This window comes from Lepeophtheirus salmonis, chromosome 4 (genome assembly GCF_016086655.4).
Source record: "Lepeophtheirus salmonis chromosome 4, UVic_Lsal_1.4, whole genome shotgun sequence".
Lineage (NCBI taxonomy): Eukaryota > Metazoa > Arthropoda > Copepoda > Siphonostomatoida > Caligidae > Lepeophtheirus > Lepeophtheirus salmonis.
Window position 1 is genome coordinate 12,083,706 of NC_052134.2, and position 24,759 is coordinate 12,108,464.

General features: G+C 31.9%; 1 protein-coding gene across 15 annotated transcripts in view; it reads left to right on the forward strand.

Annotated features, from left to right (window-relative positions):
• The window catches only part of SK (small conductance calcium-activated potassium channel), a 456,472-nt gene that overhangs the window by 373,682 nt on the left and 58,031 nt on the right, over nt 1-24,759 (forward strand). For all 15 annotated transcript variants that reach the window (XM_071887626.1, XM_071887624.1, XM_040711116.2 and 12 more), the window contains one exon: nt 14,108-14,249. In XM_071887626.1, the coding sequence (XP_071743727.1) occupies nt 14,108-14,249 (142 nt within the window). The remainder of the gene's footprint in view (nt 1-14,107; nt 14,250-24,759) is intronic.

Below are 24,759 nucleotides of genomic sequence, written 5' to 3' on the forward strand. Positions count from 1 at the left end.
CTTTACTGAGTGCCCATTCTAAGTATTTATATTCTCATTTGATTATCTGAATCACGTTGAAAGGACTGCAGATGATGAAAAGAGAATTAGTATATTTCTTTTTAGAACTATGTATGTAAAATGAAGTCAATTTAATTTATTGCCCTTGAAGTTGAAGATACTTTATATTAATATCTTATTAAAAGTTATATATTTAATATAAAAATGCGTCTTTTGGTTTCTTGATATTTTAAATATCGTAAATAATGAAAATAAGAACTGTGGAATGTGTATGTATGTATGCTTGCTCTTCATTTGTTTCTCCCTCTTCGCCACAAACATTAAATAAAATAATAGGACAAGGGGATAGCATTTGTTGACAACTACCGTTGGATTGATGATTGGCCTACTTTTAAAGGTGTAAGAAAGAGTCTTGGAAAGAGTTATCTGAATTACATTACTTAAAGACACTAACCCAGTTATTAAATAAAATGTATTTCTACCAAACTAAACAAAAACTCTTCATAATGTTAATGATAAAAATATTTTCTATCCCAAAGGTGGATAATTTATAAATTATATCCAAGGGACATCATTTTGTAAAAAAATAACTTTTTTTATTAAGATTAATACACCTTAACTGTTCTCGTACAAGAACACAAGGGAGTATATTATAGAATGATGGAGATCTTTCAGTGAGTAAAAGAAAAAAACTAGTTTTACATCATGTTAGGCTACATTTCATGAAAAAGAAAATACAAATTTAATCATTGATTATCATAGATATAGAAAATATAATCACAAAAAAAAGTACAGAGTGCTGTGGCATGATTAAATAACAAATTTTTGTTCATTAAAAAATGACAACCTATTTGTGATATTTTAAAAAAACTATATTTTTATATTATCCTTCAAAAGTAATTACAACCTCGACACACCAAAGAACAGATTGGTAGGTAATGACGATGAAGACTGTGTCCATGGTGTACCACGATGTCTTGATAGCAGCTCGGATGGTATACAAATTTGGATGAGAGGTGTAGCAGAATTTATATCAAAGACACCCGAAACTGCAAAGTCAAAGGGTTGGGTTCAAAGCTGGAGGATGGTCACATGGATGATGGCTAGAAGTCAGCCATATTGCCGCTTACAGAATACCATGTCCATCCTTAATGGACTTCTTCATGATGTTGTAGGTATTTTGGATGGAGAAGCCAAGGGTCTTTGAAGTCCGGCGTGGAAGAGTCATGAAACGCATTGCCCTTTTTTGTGCTTCGGCATTTTTAACCTTAGAGAACAAAGATACTCACAAAACTTGTTAATTTTAGTTTTAGCTGTCGTTATGGTTGTGTAATGAAACTTAGAATTATATTACTATGCGAAATATCATATATTTTAATTCATTCAAATTTGTATGACTTTTACCTATAAAAGCCCAAAATTTTAAATACGTTTTTTATTATTATCTTAGGTATTAATGGAAATACAAATTCTATATATTGTGGTTATAATTATGTAGTTTTAGTCATGGATACCAGAGAAATGGACGAGCAACCCTTTAAAACTCACTCAACTTTATACTAACCTGGTATATTGAAGTGTTGAAGAATACATATATTTCAAACATATAAATCTATCATTTTTTTATAGAATAATTTTCAATTAAAACAATTTTTAGATGAACGAAAATATTTTCTTCAAATACAAATTGTGTTGTAATGTCACCAAAAGTGATTAACAACTATAAAATAGAGTGAGTTCGTATTTTGAAACTAAAAAAATAAGAACTTCCTCTTTTACCTGAATTTCCTTACATTAGTAAAAAGAATTGACCCACGGTGATATTCAGTTCAAAAATCTGTCGAACCCTTTTTCTGGTATCCATACTTTAGCACAATAAATTGGAATTATATATCAGTCAACAAAGTTGAATGAATGTTATATTTTTACGACAGTTTGTTTGTTTGTTAGTTCCCAGCATTACGGCGTAAGCTATGGATCAATTTCAATCAAACTTGGTACGAAGATCATATATGGTCACAGTAAGAGGACATTAATTTTTGAGAGGTCAAGGTCAAAGGTCAAAATACCAACAACATCAAAAATACATAACCAACAATAACTTTAGAAGAAATTGAGATACATAATTCAATTTGAGGTTTTACGCTCTACCATGTGCCCATTCCACTTTGGTTTATATTTATATTTTAGTAAGAAGGTGGAAGTATTGCTTTGGGGGAGGAAGGGTCCCTACTAACCTATACCATGTGGTTACGGCACTGTAGCTATATACATATATGTTAATACGTAAAAAATGAGTAATGATTGCTTTAATTTTTAATTAATTTATAAACACACTGAAAGAATACTAAAACATACTAGTTTTTAAGATATTATCAGAATACCACAAAGTATACAGCTACGCTTCTTGTAAGTTACTGCTGCAAGATGTAATTTTTTTAGAAAAATCACTACCTCCGCAAATGAAGTTGAACGGAGGTTATGTACGTCGTAAGTCGGTACATACTTTACTAGTAGAAGTCCTGGGCATTATCCGCTAATGGGACTCCACAGAGGATTTGAAATTGGTGATGTTCCTGTGGTGAGCTCAACAGGCTTTGGAATCAATAGGCCACTAAATCAAAAATTGCAAAAGGTTCAGATCAGAGGGGAGGGGGGAGTACATTGTATGACGGTTAACCTTCATCCTCTTAACAATGTCTGCTGTAGCCCGTGCAGATCAATATGGCAATATCAAACCTTTTGGCCTCCATTTTTATTAACAATTAACATTTAAAAATCTTAGACCAATTTTTTTTTTTTTAACTTAGAAATCCAGCTTCAGATGATATAAATAGAAAATTTTGAGTGTGACTTTAAGTGGTCAAATACTTTTCAAAATCCTGGTATATAACTAAAATATAAAGTATAACTGCAAATATATTAAGCTTAATTCAATTCAACATAACACATTTTGGACTTTAACATACAGAAGAAATTATATTGAAATTGGGATAAATGACCCTAGGCGGAGGTTTGTGCTTAACCAAGTGTTCAATCTATTTTTACATTGTATCCAAATGAGATAGAAATAAAAAATTTCATAAATGTACTACAACTAATATAAATAATAATTCTCAATTTTTCATCTCTTTGATGATATTAAAATTAATTAAGATTAGATTTTTTTAATAACTTTAATTGGCTCGCCAGAATTTGATGGCACACTGGTGTCCCTCTGGGTGGGAACGGTCATTTTTTATTTTGTATAAACAAAGTAATAAAGTTACTCTAAGCAGTTGAATTCTCAATATTTATAAATTAATTTGATTCACTTTTTATTCTTAATTCAAACAATTAATAATTCTATCATGGAAAATAGATTAATATTAATACGATAAATGTGCTCAATGTGGAAGATAACGAAGTAATTTCTATCTCTTACCATACATAAGGCAAGATTACATACCCATATAAATGACCAAAATTTGATTTTCTATAATTTTGCTTGCAAAGTAAGCACATCTTTTTTTTCTTTTTTTTCAGTAGAATGTTATTTTATCGTATTCCAAAAGACTTTTACAGGACGAATATATGTTAAAATGTTTTGCATAACTTTTTGATATCTACTATTACTTTGTCTAATAATTTGACAATATCTAAAATAACATACAAATATTGAAATGAATAAATATGTGAAGCACGAGTGTCCCGTCGATGCGAAAGAGTTATGTGGATTTCGCTAAATTACAAAAGTTGAGTGATTTAAAAATATAAAAGTTTCCGATAAATATTTTTCGATTAATTCATTAATCAGGGGGGTTTATTTTCATTTCATTGTATATCAATAATATATATATATCTATCTATGTACATTCAATGAGATGAATAGTCTCAATCAACACAATAAAAGAGATTACTGTTGATATTTACTTTCCATCAGTAAGTTTTTCTCCAAAAAAGTTTTTCATTTACATACATATTTTTTCCCCCTATAATTTTCATTGGTTCCATTATAAACTTTTTTTTCTTCTCTTTCATTCTTATACGATGTAGGAAAACCTAATAATATGTGTCTCTAATCCATCAGTTCTTAATATTCAGTAATAGTATTATTACTACTTACTGAATTGAATGTTTTTAATACATCCATCACTTCTTTTTTGACAATTTTTAAGCGAAAAAGGATACGCCAAGAACAAATTCAATTCAATTTTCAAATTTACTTAACAACATGATGCCTTTAATAAAATGAACTCAATAACAAAGGTATACTCAGATAATAAACCGCGTTGCAGAGTTGGAACAGAAAATATCAGACCCCGTCTCCAATACTTTGAATGTCACCGACGACGATTCCAATACACAATTTTATAATAATATTATTCTTAATAATGATTCATTTCAGTTTAGAGAATATAAATATAGATTTAATTTATAGCTATTAGTTCTATGTAGTAATTAATGTTTCTAGGTAGAATCCCAATATTTTGATCATGTTAAATATAAAAGATGATGAACAACAGATGAAGTGGATCAAAAGTTGTATTACTTAAATCTATTGCTAGTTCATTCATAAGTTTTTGTATAGAATATAATTTATGCACTCGTAACACCGGAAAGACAATACACACAACCTCTCACTTCGATCATACACTAGAATTAATAATCTTAGGAATGAATTTTCTCTTCCTCAACAGTTGTCATCATTATTTAATTATTGAGTAGTAAAATTCTTTTCTTACTAGATTCAATTATATTTAAAACCTAATTGAACATTCGTATGTGTAATAACAGCCTCAATACGCCGGAGAAATGAACGGTCAGGCATGTTGTTATGATAGCACCCCGGAGCAAATGCAAATTTGGGTGAAAGTCGGTGGATACTCTTCTCCAAGACGCCCCAAAACTGCAAAGTCCAGGGGATTGAGGTCAGGGATGGAGGCGGCCACATGAAGGCATCCCAGAAGCCAGATATATTGTTGCTTCACAATTTCTTGTTCTTCTTGGCTGTATGTGGCTGCCATTGGCTTCTCATTGATGTAGGCAATCCGATTGGAGATGTCAACGGGCTTTAAACCCTACTCTGCACTGACACTGGCGCAGAGGATATGGCGCACATGTTGCCTTTTTTGTTATACTCCGATATTCTTACACTTTGACGCATGGGATAAAACAAAATTTGTTTATTTTTGATTCAGCTGCGTTTAGTAGACTTATGAAACAACCTCATAATTAAAAATAACGGAGATAAAATCGTACTTAATTACCACTGCAAGTTTTGTGTACTAATTTCATTCCATAATATAGTATGGAACATTTTCTTTTCTTTTTTGTATTTCAATGGCTTGTTTTTCATTGAATATTCCCTCATTAAATATCCATAGTGATCAATAATGTTATTACTTAATTTTTATGTCCTCCATGGTGTATTATATATTTTGGGACATATAAATTAATAAATACATTTTTGTCATTGGGTTTCTAGGACAACATATGTTTTTAAGAGATCAAAATATAATTAATGTTACAGATGAGAAGGATAGGAGATAAATATTCCCTATATTACGCAACACAACATCTAAGCCAGCATCTGATAATTGTGTTTTTAATCTAATTGGCAAGATTTTTTATAAGAACAATAAACATAATAAGAATGGTGGGCAATACCGCTGGGCAGAAGTAAAAGAGATTGGAAGAAATTGAATTATTGACTCAAAAGCATTAACTATTTCAAAGTGAGCGTTGTAGAAGTCTTCTTAATGACCGCTACCATTTAAGATGTGTTTCTTATCCCATAAAGAATTTACACTATTTATAGTTACTTCACGAATAATTAATCTATTATTCATAAAAGTAGTATGTAATTGGAGTGGTTCTAATGAAAAGTCGCGACAGCTAAGCTGCTCTCCCACAAAATATTTTTCAAATTTTAAGGTTTATGATCTCGATTTTAGGTGTATTTCTTAAACATCCTCAAAATGCTATCACTTTGTACGAGGTCGTAAATTTCTCTTTAAAAGGGACTTTCATTTTTATATAATTGTAGTGATTAGTCCATTTCAATCTGAACACTGAATTTTAAACTTCAACAGATATAATTTTTTTAATTAACAATCAAACTTTAACAAAATAAGGATTAAAATACAGCATTAATCATTATTTTACATTAATTAATTATGATACACATTATTCTAACCTACAAAATCAATAAAAAGTTTTTATTTATAAAGCTATACCAACGATTGGACAAATATTGCAACTTTGAATTTTTAACCTTCAACAAAATATATTTTTTTAATTATTTATAGAATTTCAACAAAATTAATACTATGAATAGATGTGTGGCTGAGCTCTCTTGATTATTAATGTAACCGGCTATATCGGAAATGATAGCTTCCAGGCGACGGCGTAACCCGTCTTTTGTCAAAGCGTCCCAGTGCTGCCTGGCATTGGCTTTGAGGGGCTCGTTGTTTGGATGACAGACACTACAGCCCTTCCCTTGAATATGCAAACAAAAGTTGTGGTCGAGGGGGTTAGAACCAAGGCGTTAGTGGGGAGGGCAAAAGTGCGAAAAAAGAGTTCTAAAGAACTCAAAAGATTATTCAATGGAGTCATACAACGGAGAGATGGGTTTCTTTCATTGCTAGTGTGAAAAGTGGCCTCTCCACACTCACAATACCATTTTACTACTTCTTTGATAGCTCTCTCGACTGTCTTAACCACCCAGTAATTAATTATCTTTGCAAAGCAAAGTGTGTCAATAGTAAAGTTAAAGTTTTTGTATATTACACAGGATTTATTTCAGAAAAAAAAACATCATTTTTAAGACTTCTGCAAATTTGCCAATTACTAATTATTTAGTAAACTAATTATCCTTATTTATATCATACAATATGTTGCTATTTAAATTCTACATTCTTTTGTCTAAGATGAACATCCTTTTGAAACATATTTTTAGTAAAATACCAAATTCCTGTACATGAACAATTGGGAATGTCAACTATCTCATATGATTTCTAAAACCATGTACAATAAAACTTTAAATGTGTACTACCATTATGAAACAAATAAAAAACTTTTCGGATTTAAAAAAGTTGTTTTATTGTCTTTTAGAAAAGGAAATTATGGTGTTGCAAAAACTATATATATATATTTAAACATTAAGTTTTATGTACCTACGCATATAAATGGTATATGAGAAACTCTACTTCATTAACTAACCACTTTCCTACCTTTAAATGATGTACACACCGAGGAACAAACGTACTTTAATCCGTGTATGTATAAAGAAATAAAAGCAATTAAAATTGGCAAAAGTGGAGATGTAAAGAAAAAGAATGGGCAAATAAGCTCTTATCCATGTTTCAAGTAGGGTACCTTTTCTACGTTCTCTTCTCTTCATGTATTAGACATATCTCATTTGTACATGATATAATGTCCTCTAACTTCCCATTTCTCTTATATTTACCAGTTATATCCGACTACCTACTGCAGTCTGCAACTCAACAATAATAAAATTGGAAAAAAATATAGTGATATATATATTTGGTCATACATTGCCAAAAAAACATAAAATAAAAGTCAATGTGTTATATTGTCTAAATAAGTCCACATTAGCTTAAGGTCAATGTTTCCAAATGCTCGTAAAAACATTATTATGAAAAGGGAAAACCTGCTCGTAAGAAACTGCTGCGATAAAATCAATTAGGAGTTCCTAATATTATGTGAAGTTGGTTTGTTTATTAAAGTAATATCTAATTGACCCCTACCCTCTTGTTATGGTGTCAAAAAGATTAGATATTTGCTAATTATTATAATTGTATCAACAAAAGTGTAAAAGTATGTCTTAAAAAGTGGAAACATCTAGTTGACATTTGGAAGAGTTTTTATTGTATTTTCCAAAGCTGCTATCAGTATATTTCATTTGTTCAAGAGAGAACAGGGACGCCCACAGGAGGTGGGCAGGAGGGGCATTAACCCTTCCCCCCCCCAATATTAAGTAATCTTTGCCTTTTACTGGAAAATTTAATATATATATAATCTTTTTTCGAAACTTTTTATTTTCTATTAGTAGCAATGGATTTTTAAATTTTTCTCCAAAAAAGTTATTATTTGAAATTTTTTTCCAAAAAAATTAACTTTTAGTGAACAACTGTGGATTTTTAAATTTTTAATTTTTTTTTTTCCAAAAAATGTAACTATTTCTGAATAACTAAGGATTTTTGAAAAAAAATTTAAAATTGTTTTCCAAAAATTTTTATTGTAGCACTGTGGATTTTTTTAATTTTTTGAGAAAAACTAAGGATTTTTGAAAAAAATTTCCTAATTTTTTTTTTTTTTTTCTGTGAAGGGCGGTTGATTTTTAATTTCTTTCCCCAAAATATTAATTTTTTGAAATAACTGTTTCTATAAAATTTAATTTTTCAGATTTTTCCTCAAAAAAGATGAGGTTTTGCTAGCGATTTATAACTGTAAGTCCTGGTTGTGCAAGTAATTGAATTGAGGATAGACATCGAAGTAAATAGTTCCAGTGAAATGTCCTTGCATTATAATTTGTGTCATAAACTTTTCTCTCACATATGCGTGTAGATGATCTAATATAACGTCAAAATAAGCCATTATAAGTCACAAAACTTTAAAATCAAGACAAAACCCACAAATACTTATTTGAATGTCATTCAAGCATGTACGTTTTCCTTCTTTTAATCACACATTATTACTTTTTTGCGTAAGGGATTGCTAAAAAAGTTCTATATTATAATACCAGGTGTATCACAAATATTTGCTGATTCAGAACGGCAAACTACATGAAGAATTATGTATTTCAATAGTAAACTGTTGTTAAACTTTTTCTTATTTCGGATGTAATAAACCATAAGGTTAAGATTTATTACAACACAATATGACCTCCATTATCCTTAATGATGGCCTCCAACCTGGACCTGAAGGCAAGGTATGACATTCATACCAATTGCTTGTCCAAATCCAGGGGCGTCTGTATGATTATATTTTGGAATTTTTTTGTAAAAAAATCCAATAAACCATAGTTATTCACAAAATTAAATGTTTTAAAAAAAAATTGAAAAATTAAATTTTTTGGACCAAAGATAAAAAACCCATAGCTACTTACAGAGAAAAAAGTCTACAGTTATTCACAGGAATGTTTTATTTTTTTGAAAAACAAATTAAAAAATCCACAGTTATTCATAAAAAAAAGTCAATTCATTTAAAAAAAAAATTCAATGTTAAATTTTTTGCTCTACTATATAATATGACGGAATATTATAAATATTTCTAATAAAAAGCAAAAATTCCATATTTGGGGGCGGGGCTACACCCCTTCCAGCCCACCCCTATTAAAGCCCCTGATATCGTGGCAAATATATTGAACAGAGCCTCAGTGGTGGGGTGGCGTTTACCACAGGCCTTGCTCTCCACAAGCGTCCAGAAAGCAAAGTCAAACAGATTCACGTCTGTTTGCCACATTGTCTTGTCCCAAAAAGCCTCACGTTTTTCTGGAGAAAGGACAGGGTCACTTTGGCCGATTGTACGGGTGTTTAATTCTGTTGAAGAACAACATTGTAATTGGAAAAGCTTCCCTTGACTCATTGGATCAAGTAGGACGTCAATTGTATGATTTAGTTGGTCGCCGTGTGGTCATACCCAGACGGGAACCAAATCAAGTGCATCTTGAGCCTATTCTATGGAACAAATCCTAGAGGTATTGCTGAGACCGGCTGTTTTGAGGTGGACATGATGTGTTTACCATCAGGAACCTCCTCAAATCCAATACATCGATCATTGAAACGATTAAACACTTGGTCCACAGCTTGACAATTTCCTTTTTTGTGACTCCAGTACGGAAAAAACAGCAACTTTTACGCGATTTACATGCTCCGTAGTTGTAAAATAAGAGAACAAAACAAGGAAAATCATTGTTTATCAATAATTTCACATCATAAGTTTTTAAATCATTCAACGCAACTTCGACCTATTAGCATTTAAATTGCTCCAAAAATGTTTTGATTAACCTAGTGAAGCGGTTTGATTTTATTTTTTTTTCGAATTTCGACTATGGCATCTGCTGAAAAACTAAAATATATTACAGCAGTTTCGTAAGTATTTATCTACAAAGTTATCTTTAGGTCGCACATCACGATCAAATTATGGAAGAAGGCAAAAACTCATTAAGTTGTCATATATAACAATTTGGATAAACATTCTTTTTTTATAAATAATGTGCTTTATAGTTTTTTTCTAAAGTTAGTAAAATTTAATGCGCGTATAGGAGAGATCAAAATTTGCTAATTTTATAATAGTGTATTTTTTGGCTTCATAGGGTAGCTTTAGAAAAAAAAACACCTTATTTATATTTTCATATGTTAAAATAATGTTTATCAGAGTTGAAAATGCAAAATAATGATAAATAATTAATATTGTATTTGATTCCTACTAACAAAAGAAATAACTTTTGTATTCTTTCAAATATAGATCGATATGTGCTACTGAAAAATGAGATTGTATTGCAATGACATTTTGCATAGGTTACTTTCTTACCACATGAGTAAGTTTTCCAAGTTAACTGTAATCAAAATCCGAAAAAGTTGACAAAAACCACCCTATTGACAATATTATTGAACAATATGTCAAATATTCACATTGAAAAATCAAAGACACATACTGTATTATAATAATATGGATGGGTTTTGTACATTTCTATCCGTTGATGCAAAAATAGAGTGAACTTATTTACTTCCTGACCTTGGTTGATAACCAGAAAACTCCTTCCTCCACACACACACACATTATTTCATGTGATCTGTAGTACATGAATATATTAGTTATGCAAAAAAAAATACATTTTTCTAATTAGCAATGAAATACTGATATAACGTACTTTTATATTGCCTTGTATATATATATATATATATATAACACTTTTATTTATGATATTAAATATAAAAGAGCATTGCAAATTTGCATATATCCATTTATATTCTTCTTATATAGCTATATAGTTATGCAGAAATATATTTTAAAAAATAGGAAATTGTGGGACCTTGCTTCTTGAACAACCTAATAAGAAAGTTAATAAGTATCCCTTTTATTAATCACATATTTTTGCTTTATAAAAAATATATTTGACATTTTTTCACTTAAAATATGTACCATAAATACAAAATTACGAATTGTTTGACAATTTTACATTATAATTAAAAACCCATGTCCCAAACTTTTTGTAGTATGGACCAGTTTTATCATACAAAAATTACGGATCAGATTCCATTTTATCTGTATTAATTATAAATAATGCAGCGGCCCTATTTCAAATGTAGGGGCGTACACGCGTGGTAAGGGACATGGCCAACAATTTTTCTTGATAGTACATTTAAAAACTTAAAGTAGCATTATCACAGTTTTTTTTTATTATAATGTTTCATTACCTAACCAAACGACAGCTGAAACAAAAGTAAACAAGTGTTGTTTTCATACCATGTCTCGAACTGTAAAAATGTTTGAGCAGCAATACAAAAGACAACGCGTCTGCAATCTCATCGGCACCGGTGTCAGTCCCAAGAAAGCGGAAGAGACCATTGGTATCTCCATTTGAACTGCCTACATTATCAAGAACTCAATTATAGTCCCATACAGCCAAAAAGAACCAAAACTTCTGAAACAACAATATGACTGACTTCTGGACTGCCTCCATGTGGCACTCCTGAAGCCATGGCCTCAACTGCATGGACTTTGCAGTTGTGGTTCCACAAAAATCCCGTTCATCATATTGCATGTTTTGGGTACTCACTCTAAATGTATATAATTATTAAATATTAAGTTTATTTACGAATATGTGAAAATTCAATTTTAGCCCAGTTTTTTTAATGTGAAAATGTATTTTAAGCAATTTGAAAAATATAAAAATTTCGGCCAAATTAATAAGAAGAAACTCAGAATTTTCGATATCATTAGAGCCTTTTCATGATTTTAATGTAATAGGTATACAAGATTTTATGCTTATAAAAAAAAAGTACAGTTTTAAGATTTTAAAATTGAAACTTTTGAATCCCTTTACAATCAGAGAAGATGGTTAAAAAAAGTCATATTTAAATGGCTATAGAGTTCATAAACGCCCTTTGAAGACTGAGACTTTACCAATTTTATAAATTTTTGATTAAAATACAACAGAATATCGAATGAAAAGGTCACCTTAAAAATTGGACACCCTATTACACACACTAAATAAAAATGTAGAAGAGGTTAACCTTTGTGATCTTTGGCCTTTTTGTGACCTTAAAGCTGTACTGTATAAGCTTAAAATGTTACAAAACTTTTGTTTTAAAAATAAAAAGGCTTCAATAATCACGACATTCGCGAGTTTGTACTTTTTACTTTAAAAATAGATTAAGAAATTTACCGGAGATTAAAATTTAATATTTCAAGGGTACTTAAAATATGTTTTGTATCCAGGCTAAAGTTGAATTTGATTTTTACACACACCCCCTCCCATTTTATGAAATAGGCAAAAAAAAAATCATTTTCGTTATTTGGAAGTGGAGTCACCTTTAAAAGTAAAATAACTAATAAAATGAAATTGCAACCGTTTAAATTCAATCTAAGATTTTATTGTTTATTAATATTTTTTGTAAACAAAATATACAAGACGATAAACACTAGCAAATATTTGTTAATCAATTGTCTTTTTGTGATATATATACTATCATTTATCAAGTGAAAAATATAAAAAATATATTTCATTCAATGTAAATATATTCTCTCTCTGCTGCATACATCTATAAATCCCCTAGTCAAAATAATAAAAATCATTTGACTTAATCGAATTGAAATATATTTTCATTTCATTGACTTATTATTTGAAGTGAGTAATTTATGAGTACGGAAGATAACATGAGATGACAAGAGAATGAAGTAAATAAAGAATGAAGTAACAGTTTTTATTGTATATGCCGGGTTGTCTCTTGAAATCTGAACATGTACTAATTCAATGAGTAATGAAGGTTGAGTGATTGAAATTGATTCATATTTCGATATATTAACGCCTAAGCAATTAGTTACAAAAAAAAAAGTCATGAGCTCTTTAGCTTACGTAAAAGTGGAAAAAATGACACTTGAACGTGATCAACGAATATGCCGGCAGTAAGTCTGAAACTTTGGAGGAGAAAAGGGCTCTGCCAAAACGCCCAAACTCAACCAATTGGAGTAAAAGAAAACAGCCCAGGTCATTCTCGTCAAGTCCATGAGGGCCTTAAGTGGGTGGAAATATTTTTGTGAGGGAGGGGGAGACCACTTTTGACACCAGCTATGAAAGAAATCCATCTCTTCCGTTACAAGACTCTTAAAAATAGTATTTTGAACTATTTTTTGATAAATTTGGCCCCTCTACAGCCCTATTGCCAACCCCTCGATAACACTTTTTGGGTGCATGTCAAAGTATAGTGTCCATCATCCAAACACTTATGCTCTCAAAGCCACTGTCAGCTAGCACGAAGACGACATGACAGATGACTACATCTGCACTGGGTGCTTGGCCTCCATGTAGATATCATTACCGCTTAGGGTGGCTACATTAATGATTAAGACAGCTCAGACACACATCTATTAATACTATAAAATTTTCTGAAATTCGATGGTTTATTTAGAAATTATATAGCTTTGAAGTTTAAAATTCAAAGTCCTCAGATTTTAATGTACTACTCGCTATATGTAAAAAGGACATTCCATGTCAAATCGACTACGGCATGCAACCCGACCTTTTCAAATTAAAATGATTTTGACATAGAAGTTAAAATTGATGAGTAGGTTTAGTGTGTCAAATTTAAGCACATACTTCTGAGTCATTCATGAGATATAAATACTCGTCTTAGGACCTTTTTGGACAATCACTTAAAGCGTCGTTTTAATGTCTTATATTTCCGGACGCTACTTTTTCTTGTATATTTTATGATCCAAAAGAGCTTAATTTTTGAAATTTAGTACGTAACTATTTTGAGGCTTGACAATTCAAAAAATGAAGCCAAAAGTAAAATATTTAAATTTGACCTCAATTTTGATTTTTTTTTAAATCAGAAAAATTAATATTAATATATATTTTCATCATCTTTTTCAGTTTATCACATCGCCTTGGTCGGAGAAAAGCACTCTTTGAGAAAAGAAAGAGAATAAGTGACTACGCTTTGGTCATGGGCATGTTTGGAATCATTACAATGGTGATTGAAAATGAACTTTCCTCCGCTGGTGTATATTCCAAGGTAAGAACAGTTTATTTTATTAATTATAAAAATCAATAATCCCCAGGATATTCACCTATTGGACAAGTAGGTTAAAAAACTGGAATAACACCTTATTAATTGCTTTCAAAATATGATTTATGAGGAATTTCATTTTGCCTCAGTGAGACAACATTTTGACATAATTCCAATTATACATTCATTTTGGTATTTTGATTTATATTTTTTTGTAACCTACTTTTAAAAAAGTAAATAATGACAGGAAAATTGATTATTACATATTGTTAGAAACATATTTTAAAATAATATTTATTATTTAATTACTATAACTATCTTCATATATATATATATATATATTAGACTTATAATGCTTTATAAGAAACGTTACAATCATCCGATTTAAGCCAAGTATGCCCCGTTCTATTCAGTAACTTGTTGACAAAGAGAATCCATCTACATAATACCCTTCTCGTAGAAGCCCTTGTCCCTATTGGCAGAAAACTTGGACAGCCAATTTTCATAGACCTCTATTGAGGCCAAATTTGTACCTCCAAGTGTGTTGGTCATGGACAGTAACAGGTGTTAGACACTTGGTGCCACGTCTGAACTGTAAGATGGATGTATTAAAACTTTCCATCCGAGCTCCCAGAGCTTCTTGTGTGTCATAAAAGATGTGTGCGACCTGGTGTTATCTTGATGAAACACGATCCTTCTCCTACACGAATTTATTTTTGTATATTGCTTTCTGCAAATGGATCCATATGGTTTTACGATCAATTTTCAGCTCCTGGATGATGCTACAAATACTAACATGACGGTTTATCCCGATAATTTTATCGACATTTTTAAGGACAGGCATATCACTGCGTGGCGTATCATTTATATCAACTACACCAGAAGGAAATTGCTAGAGCCACTGTTGTGCATCACGAACCAAAAGAAAATTGTCTCCTTATGCATCTTAGCTTTCTACGCATTTTTCCCTTTTAGGTAGTGAAAACTTAAAAAATGTTGAATTTCTTCCTTTGAGACCTCCATACTTGATGCAGAATAATTCACGATTGAAAAGGCTAAGTGCAATACGGTGGAAAAAGTGTTTTTAGTATACACTCACATCTTAACCTTGCTTTATCGTATTATACGATTTGACCTATTATGAACAAGATATACTTATTTTAAAAAAAGGGCGGGAAATACGAAATTCCTGTTTTCTCAAACTTATCAAATCAAATATTAATTATCTAAAAACTTCATTAAGTTATAACTTTTCCATAACTACTCCTTTTTATAGAAAAAAAAACATGAGGGGGAAAAAGGAAGAACCAGTAGATACAAAAGTATCTTAAGACAGTTCCAAAAGAGATGCTGATAAACATTGTTATTCCTTTATATGTCGTCCCCCACATACAAAAACCACCCTATCTCCTCTCTGGACAAAAACACCAAAAACTCTTATGTGCGTCTTCACTAGCTATCCAAGCCCCTAGGCATAAGCGAACTGGAAGATCTCTCACCATAAGTTGTATAGATAAGGACATGTAGTGGTATTTAAAATATACATTTCTGTGAAAAGCTCTGGATTTGGGAAATTTTTTTCAAAAAAGTTAATTTTTGAAAAATTTGATTTTTTTAATAGTTGTAAATTTTTTAAGTTTGTTTTGTTTTGTTTCTCCAAAAAAATTCCAAAACCACTCCTCCACCCAAAAAAAATAATTATTATTATATGTATATGTAATCCTGCAAACGCAATTTATTACCATTGGATATTATCATTGATAGATCAAATATGTTTATTATCCTGTTTGAAAGTATTTAACAATGAAGCATAATTCTAGTACTACAATTAAATGATATTACCTAAGAAACATTTTTGAAATCAATATGCATAAAAATTTATATTTATTTCACTGGGAGCGACCGGGATTTCAACTCATGCACACTGATTTAATGGCGATTAACTTATACCGAGCATGATGTCGACTATGCTTTGGGTAATGATACCTATTGATCAAAATCTTATGTATATTGGGCAAATTAAAAAAATAAACCAAAAATCAGCATGGTAATCCCGACATTTTGAAGAATGTTTTGGAGTTGAGTATCAGCTGTAACAAGAGAGGAGGGGGCGAAGGAAATAAACAAGGACAATTGGCGAGAATGAATCCGATGTCGATTATCATAAATATTTACCTCCACAATAAATACTCAAGGTTAACTCTCCGTCTTTTATGAGCACATACTAATCTTCAATCAGGTTTTGAATATAATTGAATCTATGTATTACAATATAAGTTTGCCCGCATATCATAAAACTTTTATACATCTCAAAATTGGAGACAGCGACAGCAGAAAGTTTTATTAAATCATCAAAACCTTCTAATTATAAAGAAATAATTTCGCCAAATGAAGTAACGTGCAAACTATATTAGGTATTGGATTAGGAGGAGAGTTCTATGAGTCGATTTGTGGACTGAGGATGAGCCCGGAGGAGATTCCATCTCATTATGTGAATTTCTACGACTATTTCTACGATGTAATCTCCTCCGGCCTGTTTCCTCAGTCTATGAATCGACTCCAAGTCCTTCTTTTCCCTCCCATCCCCCCGTGTATACGAATTTATAATCGTCCGAATATCTCGAAAAAGTCGAAGTCCCTCTCCTTCTACTCCAATGACATTAACATATTCTTCTCTTCACAATGTTATTTTCTGAGTATTTAAAGGTTGGCTAATTTCAATTTCAAATTTCCACCTTTGCTGTCTCCAATTTTGAGATGGAAAGAGAAAGTATGACGTGTGGGCAAACTTATACAGTGTACCCAAACCTATTTAGGAAACGAAGCTCACAACTCTGAAAATATATAAAAATGAAAACCAGTATGTAAAAAACCCAAAACTGAACGTGGTCATTCTAACAATTTTTAGAATATTTTTAAGAGTCGCTTGTAAGTTAACAGAACTGAGGGATTGAATACTTTCATTTCCTTGACTCTGAGTTTTAAATTTAAAAATTGAATGACAATTAGGATGGATTTGGAAAGTTAAGGAATCAATTTGAGTTGATACAGCACTAAAATACATCATATGACTTCTATTTATATTCCCTAATAATCTGTAATGATACTGTAGTTAGTTATTGAATACAATATTTTTTGTTTCATAAAGCAGTGATGAAAATGAAAAAAAAAGTATAAAGCACCTCAAATGACAAAAACATTCTAGAATTACATTGGCTCAATATTAATGATGTTTGCGAGAATAAAAATATATATATATCACATCATAAGGAAGCTCTTATTTCTATATATAAATCGCGGAACATACATACATTTTATACCATTATACACTGGGTTGGAACTAAGTAATCTATGTATGTATATACATTGTGTTATACATATGTCAAAAAAGAGACGTGAAATTTGATCGATGCTTCTGTTTCCTTTCGTTTTGCCCCCATACAGAGGGAGAGAACTCGTGATGGGACAGAAAATATTATTTTTTTGACATAATATGCATCAATTTATTCTAGTACTCAAATATTAAGAATATATGAATAGTAAAGTTATCTACACCATGTGTTAGGGATATCGAGGATAAAAACTTAGCCAAGTGTAATCCCTTGTGGAAGCTGTTCCGGGGTGGTGGTATTTTTAATCTTTATAAATGCAATTAATTATTTACATTTTTCAAAATGCCACCTTCTTTGTCAACCATGGCCTCTATTTTGCCCCTAAAAACACTCCAAATTCTCACAACGTAGTCGTTCCTCATTAGCATGTAGTTGAGGTTAGGGCAGGATCCCTTTTCCACATAGCCCCAGATTCCATAAGTCAAGGGATAATGGTGACCAAAAGTTGGCTGGCTAGAAATCAGCCAGATTAGATCGGCACCACTCCTGGATTGAAGCGGAATTTGTATGTAGCTAAAGCTTTCTTCTGACGTATGAGGTCATACTAAGATCCCCCACCTCTCTGCGTACTGTGGCTTCTGAGACAATCAACTCCCCTGAAAGTTTTCCCATTGAACTTGTTGGATTATCCTTGATGGTATCCCCCAATTCCTCCTAAAACTCCTCAAACCTCACTTTATTCTGCCCTCCACTCCCTACCTTCTTATCCAGACTTTTTCAATCCCTGATTTTTGTCATGTTACAGCAAGTTTTAGGTCTCCAATCTGTAGATTTGGTTTTTTGACTGTTCCTGGTAGAAAAGGTATTTGTACGAAGCCAGAAAAATATTGACCAGAAACCGGACAGATTTTTGTGCTGCCTCCATTTTATTGAAGGGAACCTAAACAGTAACTTTACTTTTCTCAAGCTGTGATCCTCATTTTTTCATTCTTGAGGAGAGAACATATACGTTTTGAGTAAATTTGGTATAAATTTAAACTCCGTTTTTGGACTTCCCATGTCTCTATGCGTTAAAATGTAGGAGTAATAACAAAAAAGGTAAAGTGTGAGTAATCTTATCCGCGCCGGTTTCACTGACGAGAAGGCTGCAAAGACCGTTGGCATATCCATTCGCACTGCCTACAACTTCAAGAAGTCCATAACAGTCCCATACAAGCAAGAAGATCGAAAACATCTCTAAACAACGATTTGGCTGACTTCTGGCCTGCCTCCATGAGGCCCTACTCCAGCCCTGACCTCAACCTCCTGGACTTGGATGTTGTGTTGGATGTATTGGAGAATAATGTTTGCCGCAATTGTACTCCGAATTTTGATTCACTCTGAGGTTCCATCAAGCCAGGGTGGCACTTCAAGGACATGACATTGAACATCAAGAGCTGTCAATCTGTTCACCAGCGTATCGATTGGTTTTGAGTTGTCTTTTCTTGATTCCATAATAATTACCCTTGTCCAATTTAGTAATGCTACAGTAAGTTTTGTTTCACCTCACTGTATATTTTGTTTTTTTTATTGTTCTCACAAGATAAAAAATTAACCAGAAAATGGGATAGTCTAATAAACTCATTTATAGCCATTTGTTGGCAATTATTTAAATAAAGTGCATTTCACATTAATGTCAATTGAGATTAACCTTTATAATTTGACATGAGAAAGTAAACTTGCCTCCAATAAATCAAAATTTACCTTGTAATCCAAATTGAAAACAAGCTCTTGAAATGTACAAAACACTTGCTTACCAGGAGCATTACATACAAAAAAAATTGCAGAGCATTCCGTATTACCAGAAGATTTCAACTATTTTAATACAAATATCTTCAAAATGTTCAACTTTTAGAGTCTAATAATTTTATTAGAATTACTTAAAGATCAAAGTTCTCAAGAATGTAATATTCTATATTGTTATAAGTAGGTACATAATATGCCTAAGGCTTCATCTCCTTGGTTTCATATTATATCTTTTAAGAGAGAGAGAACTAGAAGGTACAAGTTTGTTCTCTCTCTCAAATAATTTTTCAATAAATAGACATACAACTTTTCAAACAAAGAAATAAAAAGTGTTCTATTGCGTTCACAAAAGTATTAAGACTGTGTAAAAGAAAAAACATAACTTTTTATTATTTGGTTTTAGTTTTATGGGTAAAACATGTCACTTTTAAAATGCAGAGTGGTATTTTTTTAGAAAACATGTGTAGAGTATTTTAACCATATGTAAATATGTACTCCCTATTATTCATATTTAAGTATACACTTCAATAAATGCTCACCGCTCAAGTTTTGATAGGAATTTTACAATAGTGGGGTTGTGTTATTTTCTAATAATTATTTGCAATTGTTTTTATACATGAATATTGGCTGTATCTTCAAAGACGACCAAATGGAAAGCAAAAATAACTCATGAGTTGCAAATAATGCTTGCACACCAAAAGACCCAGCCGAGATTGACAATGGACTTAGGATTGGTTGGACAGCCGTGTATTGCATTAAAAAGCAACTTGAGATCAAAGGAACAGTCCCCAGAACGTCTAGGCAAAGAAGAACAAATGCCATGATTATGCATGTCAAAAAACCAGTGAGAACGAATCGTGGTATTGCCAAGATTATGAATGTAAGTAAGATTATGCATCGAAGGATCATTAAAGATGAATTGAGAGTAAAATCAAGAGGACGAAACTTGTCATTACGACGGCTACAATTGAGAAGTGGTTGTCTGGAGAAGGGCTTATTTTGAATGTGTCCAAGAACATGTGGCATCCGAGCTCCCCTGACCTTTATCCCTTGCATGATTTCATATAGATGGAAGTTGAGGGAGCTCCCTGCAACAAACCTCACGGGATGTGAGATCTTTGTAGTCCGCCATCAAGGTTGCATGGGCTTACTTGCCATATGCCTACATCTGCAAGATTTGTGTGGGCTTCAGGAAGAGGTTGGAAGCCGCCATTGAGGCTGAGGGAGGATATATTGAATAAATTGTGGATTTCAGTTATATATATCACTTGAAATAGACTTAATTGTTATCTTTTCTTTATGACAAGTTTTTAATAGAGTTTGAAAAACAATCTTTAGTGAAAACTTAAATATAAATATAAACATGGGGTAGAGTTTTTTCAAGTGACATCAAAAATTGTATCATAATATAAGGAGAATCCATTTTGGGAGCTCAAAAAATCCATTTTTACAAGATAAAATGGATTTTTTTTGATAAATATTCATGAAACTTCATCAAATGGCTTAATGAATATAAAAATACATAACATCTGCATCCAATACTACTTGATACAGATGATAAACAAATATTTGTGTACTCGGCTGTGCACTTCAGTCAAAACAAAATTTGACCTCCTCCAGATCCCGTATGAGTGCATCACGGTTGGGTTTTTTCCTCCTCATACAAGATTTTAGTTTTCTAATAAAATAAATTTACGTTTGTGCTTATTTTTAGTCAGTTGTCGAGATGGAGAAGCATGATCACTCATCTAGTAGTCTTTTTCTGATTTAACATTTTCAAAATTCAATTCACACCAATAGTCATGGAAGTCGTATTAAAAAACTATATTATTTTTTCTATCGATTATAAACGATATATTAGATAGATTTTCGATGGAGCAACTGGCAATGTAGAACTATGCCTCAGTTTTACTTTTAGTAAAAAATCTTTTTCGCCGGTGGTGATCGAGTCAGATAACAATTGTAATTTTATAAAGGTAGACATTCACCTTTCAGCCCAAGTATTGAGAATTTTTGCAATATATAGGCTAAATAAGAACGGGGTTGATTTTTTTTTTTTTTTTTTCAAATATAGTCACTGGAATAAAAGAGACAAAACCTCTTAATTTTAGAAGATTGGAATGTTACTTGACTTTCCATTCATTCAATTTCATCTTGGGGCATAGGTCTAAAAAATTGAGAAACTGTGTGGAAATCTGTAAACTTTAAATGGCTGATTAGACTAAGAAGCTTTTCGGATTTATGGGGAAGATCTTAAAAAACATGTTTACAAGGAATACGGGGTTTCCATTTAACGAAAGAATTTCATGGATCCTACTGAGCTGTTTAAATCTTTAAGTATGGTTAGTACTTACTGGAATAAAATGACAAATTTATAGAAATCAACTGTGGATTCCGTTTTTCCTATGCTGGCCATAGAAAGAACGATTAAACTTCAACCACAGGATGAAAACTAGAAATGAATTAATCAAGGCATCAGGACTCTCAACAATTAGGCCCTTTTGGAGAAAGTGTTCAGATACTACACCAACGACCTTTTGCATATTAAAATAATTAAAAAATTGATTAAGTAATTTTAAACAAAGTTTTATACCCCCCATTCCGTACCATATCTAGCTCAAGTTTCTGCAAGAAAGCCATCGAAATCCAAATTGTTGGTTCCCCGGCTGATTTGGTGCGTAAGCGCTTCCTTTGATTAGGATGTAAACCGTCTGAAGATGTACTGTAAAACTCAAAAAAAAAAATGTTTTGCCACACTTTCATAAACTCAAACGAAAAGTGGTTCCGCTACAGGATGGCTCCTTCAACCTTTTTTACAAATAAATTGAGAGTCTAAGATAAAGAGAGTCACTGCACATTATGTAAGTCCAGTTTGTAGACTTCAAGACATCTATTTTGGCATTGCCCAAAAGTTGTTAACATTATGCAAATGACTACTGAGCTTTTGAGGGGATAATGCAATTCAGAAATAAAGATTTCGGATTGGCTTGTTGTATCACCGCCTAACCAAAATAGAATACTTAATAACTAAGATGATATTTATTCTCTACGCCGCATAAAGTAAGAACTCCTGCATATCTACTAATCTGGACAAATTCATCTTAAAACCCCAGGAAGCAAAAAAAAAAAAAAACTTCGGAATCTGGCATGCATACTAGACGTGGCCTGATATATTGGATGAAAATTGGAAAACTGATATTTCGGACCAAATATACAATATCAGCCACATATTTGTAAAAGAGAAAATTCGATGGAATTTCGATATTTATTCCGATATTTCCTTTGATATAATCAGAAAAAAGGGAATAATGGAAAAAATATTGTGGTTCAATTTTTGTAGCAAGCGAATGCATTTTGATGGATAAATGTTTTGAACAAGTTTTAAGAATTTTAAAAAATATATTTTTTACTACATAATACACACATTTAAAGTTTTGTTTTACACAACTTTGAAAAGGATAAGAGATAGGCGACGTCCTCCATTTTCCATAAACTGAACTTCGATATTTTATTATGTGGTGATTTTTTTTATTTCTCTTAAATAACTTTTCATGTTGTGGTTTGTTAGGGATGCATATGTGATATAAGAAATTGCATAATTTAATTAGTGACAGGCTTTTTTTTTTTAAATGTTGATACTATGTTGATTTAGCAATTAGTTATTGACTACTTTGAATATGTCTTAAAAATAATGGATGTTCCCCCACCAATTAAGAATCCTTGCAAAACACCAAATTGGGTAGCACTAACTTTAGCTCTCTTGCATTGTTTTTTTTTTGTGGAATTATTTGGGTTCAACTAATTTTGCAAATTTTAAATTATGAAAATGAATTCAAAAATAGTGTTTTTCTATATTAGAAAGTGAAGTAATTAACTGATTTTTATAAATTGAGCCAAATAAAACTCAGGAACTTAATTTAAATTAGTTTAATATCATAACATATTCTGTAGAATCATTTTTTGGCAATATTTGTTTGCGACAGTACACCCACTTTTGTCACTACTCCAATACATGATAACTCACTAGGTGACAGGGTATCCTACGCAAAGTGTCTGAGTCCGCATAATATGACATTTTGTCCCTAGTGTAGCGACGAGTGAATCTGCTATAGTTCACATCAATACGGCTGAGTCTCCCAGAAAGTGAATTTGAATGGAAAATATGCAGAGAGGGTTGATGAGGATAGTGGCGGTGATCAGAATGTTGACAATGTGAAGGAGGTTGAGGTATAAGTACGGAAGAAGGGAAGAAGGTAACGAGATAGAATGATCTCGGGTAAATGGATACTGAAATTTGGAGTAGTGAGTAACAGGCAATCAGGAAACAACCCCAATTCTTAAAAAAATTAATGCCTATATACAGTCATTTTTTTCTACGTAGAGCTACCATGAATGGGGTTGGGGAAAAAGTAATTTCGTATTGTTCACTTTATTTAAATGCTTTATAAGAGGGGTTACAATCAGCCAATTTAAGACAATAAGCCCCGTTCTGTTTGATAATTTGTTTCCAACGAGAATCCATCTACGTAATACCCTTCTACTAAAAGCCTTTGTTCCTTTTGACAAAAAACTCGGACAATAATTTTCAAAGGCCTTTATTGAGGTCAAATTTGTAACCCCAAACGGGTTGGCCAAATACAGAAACAGGTAGTGTCACTCTGTTCCCGATCCGGACTTTACGGTAGATGATTAAGAGCTCCTGGTACGTCATCAAAGATGTATGAGGCCTGGTGTTGGTTTGATGATGTCTTGTTGCCTCCTATTACCTCATACTGGCCACTTCTGATTGATCACCAGCTTTAAACGGTCGATTTGTTGACAGTAGAGTGCAGAATTGAGCGGGGGGAAACTGTTGTACATCACAAGCGCAATACTATCATAAATTGTTTGTAGTACATCATCATACCTTTACAAGGTCTTATCGTATGATCCCATATGCCCAATAATTAGCAAGATATACTTAGTTAAAAAATGGGTTGGAAATACGAAATTACTTTTTACTCAACCTAATATTATTAATTATAGACAATTTATTCTTAAAGTAACTATATATGTACTTTATTAATTCTTGATCGGAGAAGAAAGTAGTCTCCAGTTCGTCATTATGTTTGAGGTCATTAAGAAGAATCTTACATTGCTTCATACAGAGTTGTTGATGCTGAATTAAGAATGGCCCATACTCAAATTTCTTTGACTTTCAACCATCAGACTTGCCTATTATTGACACTGTATTCTTAATAATCTTACGATTTTTTTTGCTACATGCTGCCAAATTTGATTAAATCTAGCTGGAAATCGGCTAATTTGGCAACACTGGTGAAAGCAGTGGCCCAACAAAAAGTAAACATACACCAAACATGCTCAATACTGTCTCAAACGTTCTGTTGAGTGAGCTAGGG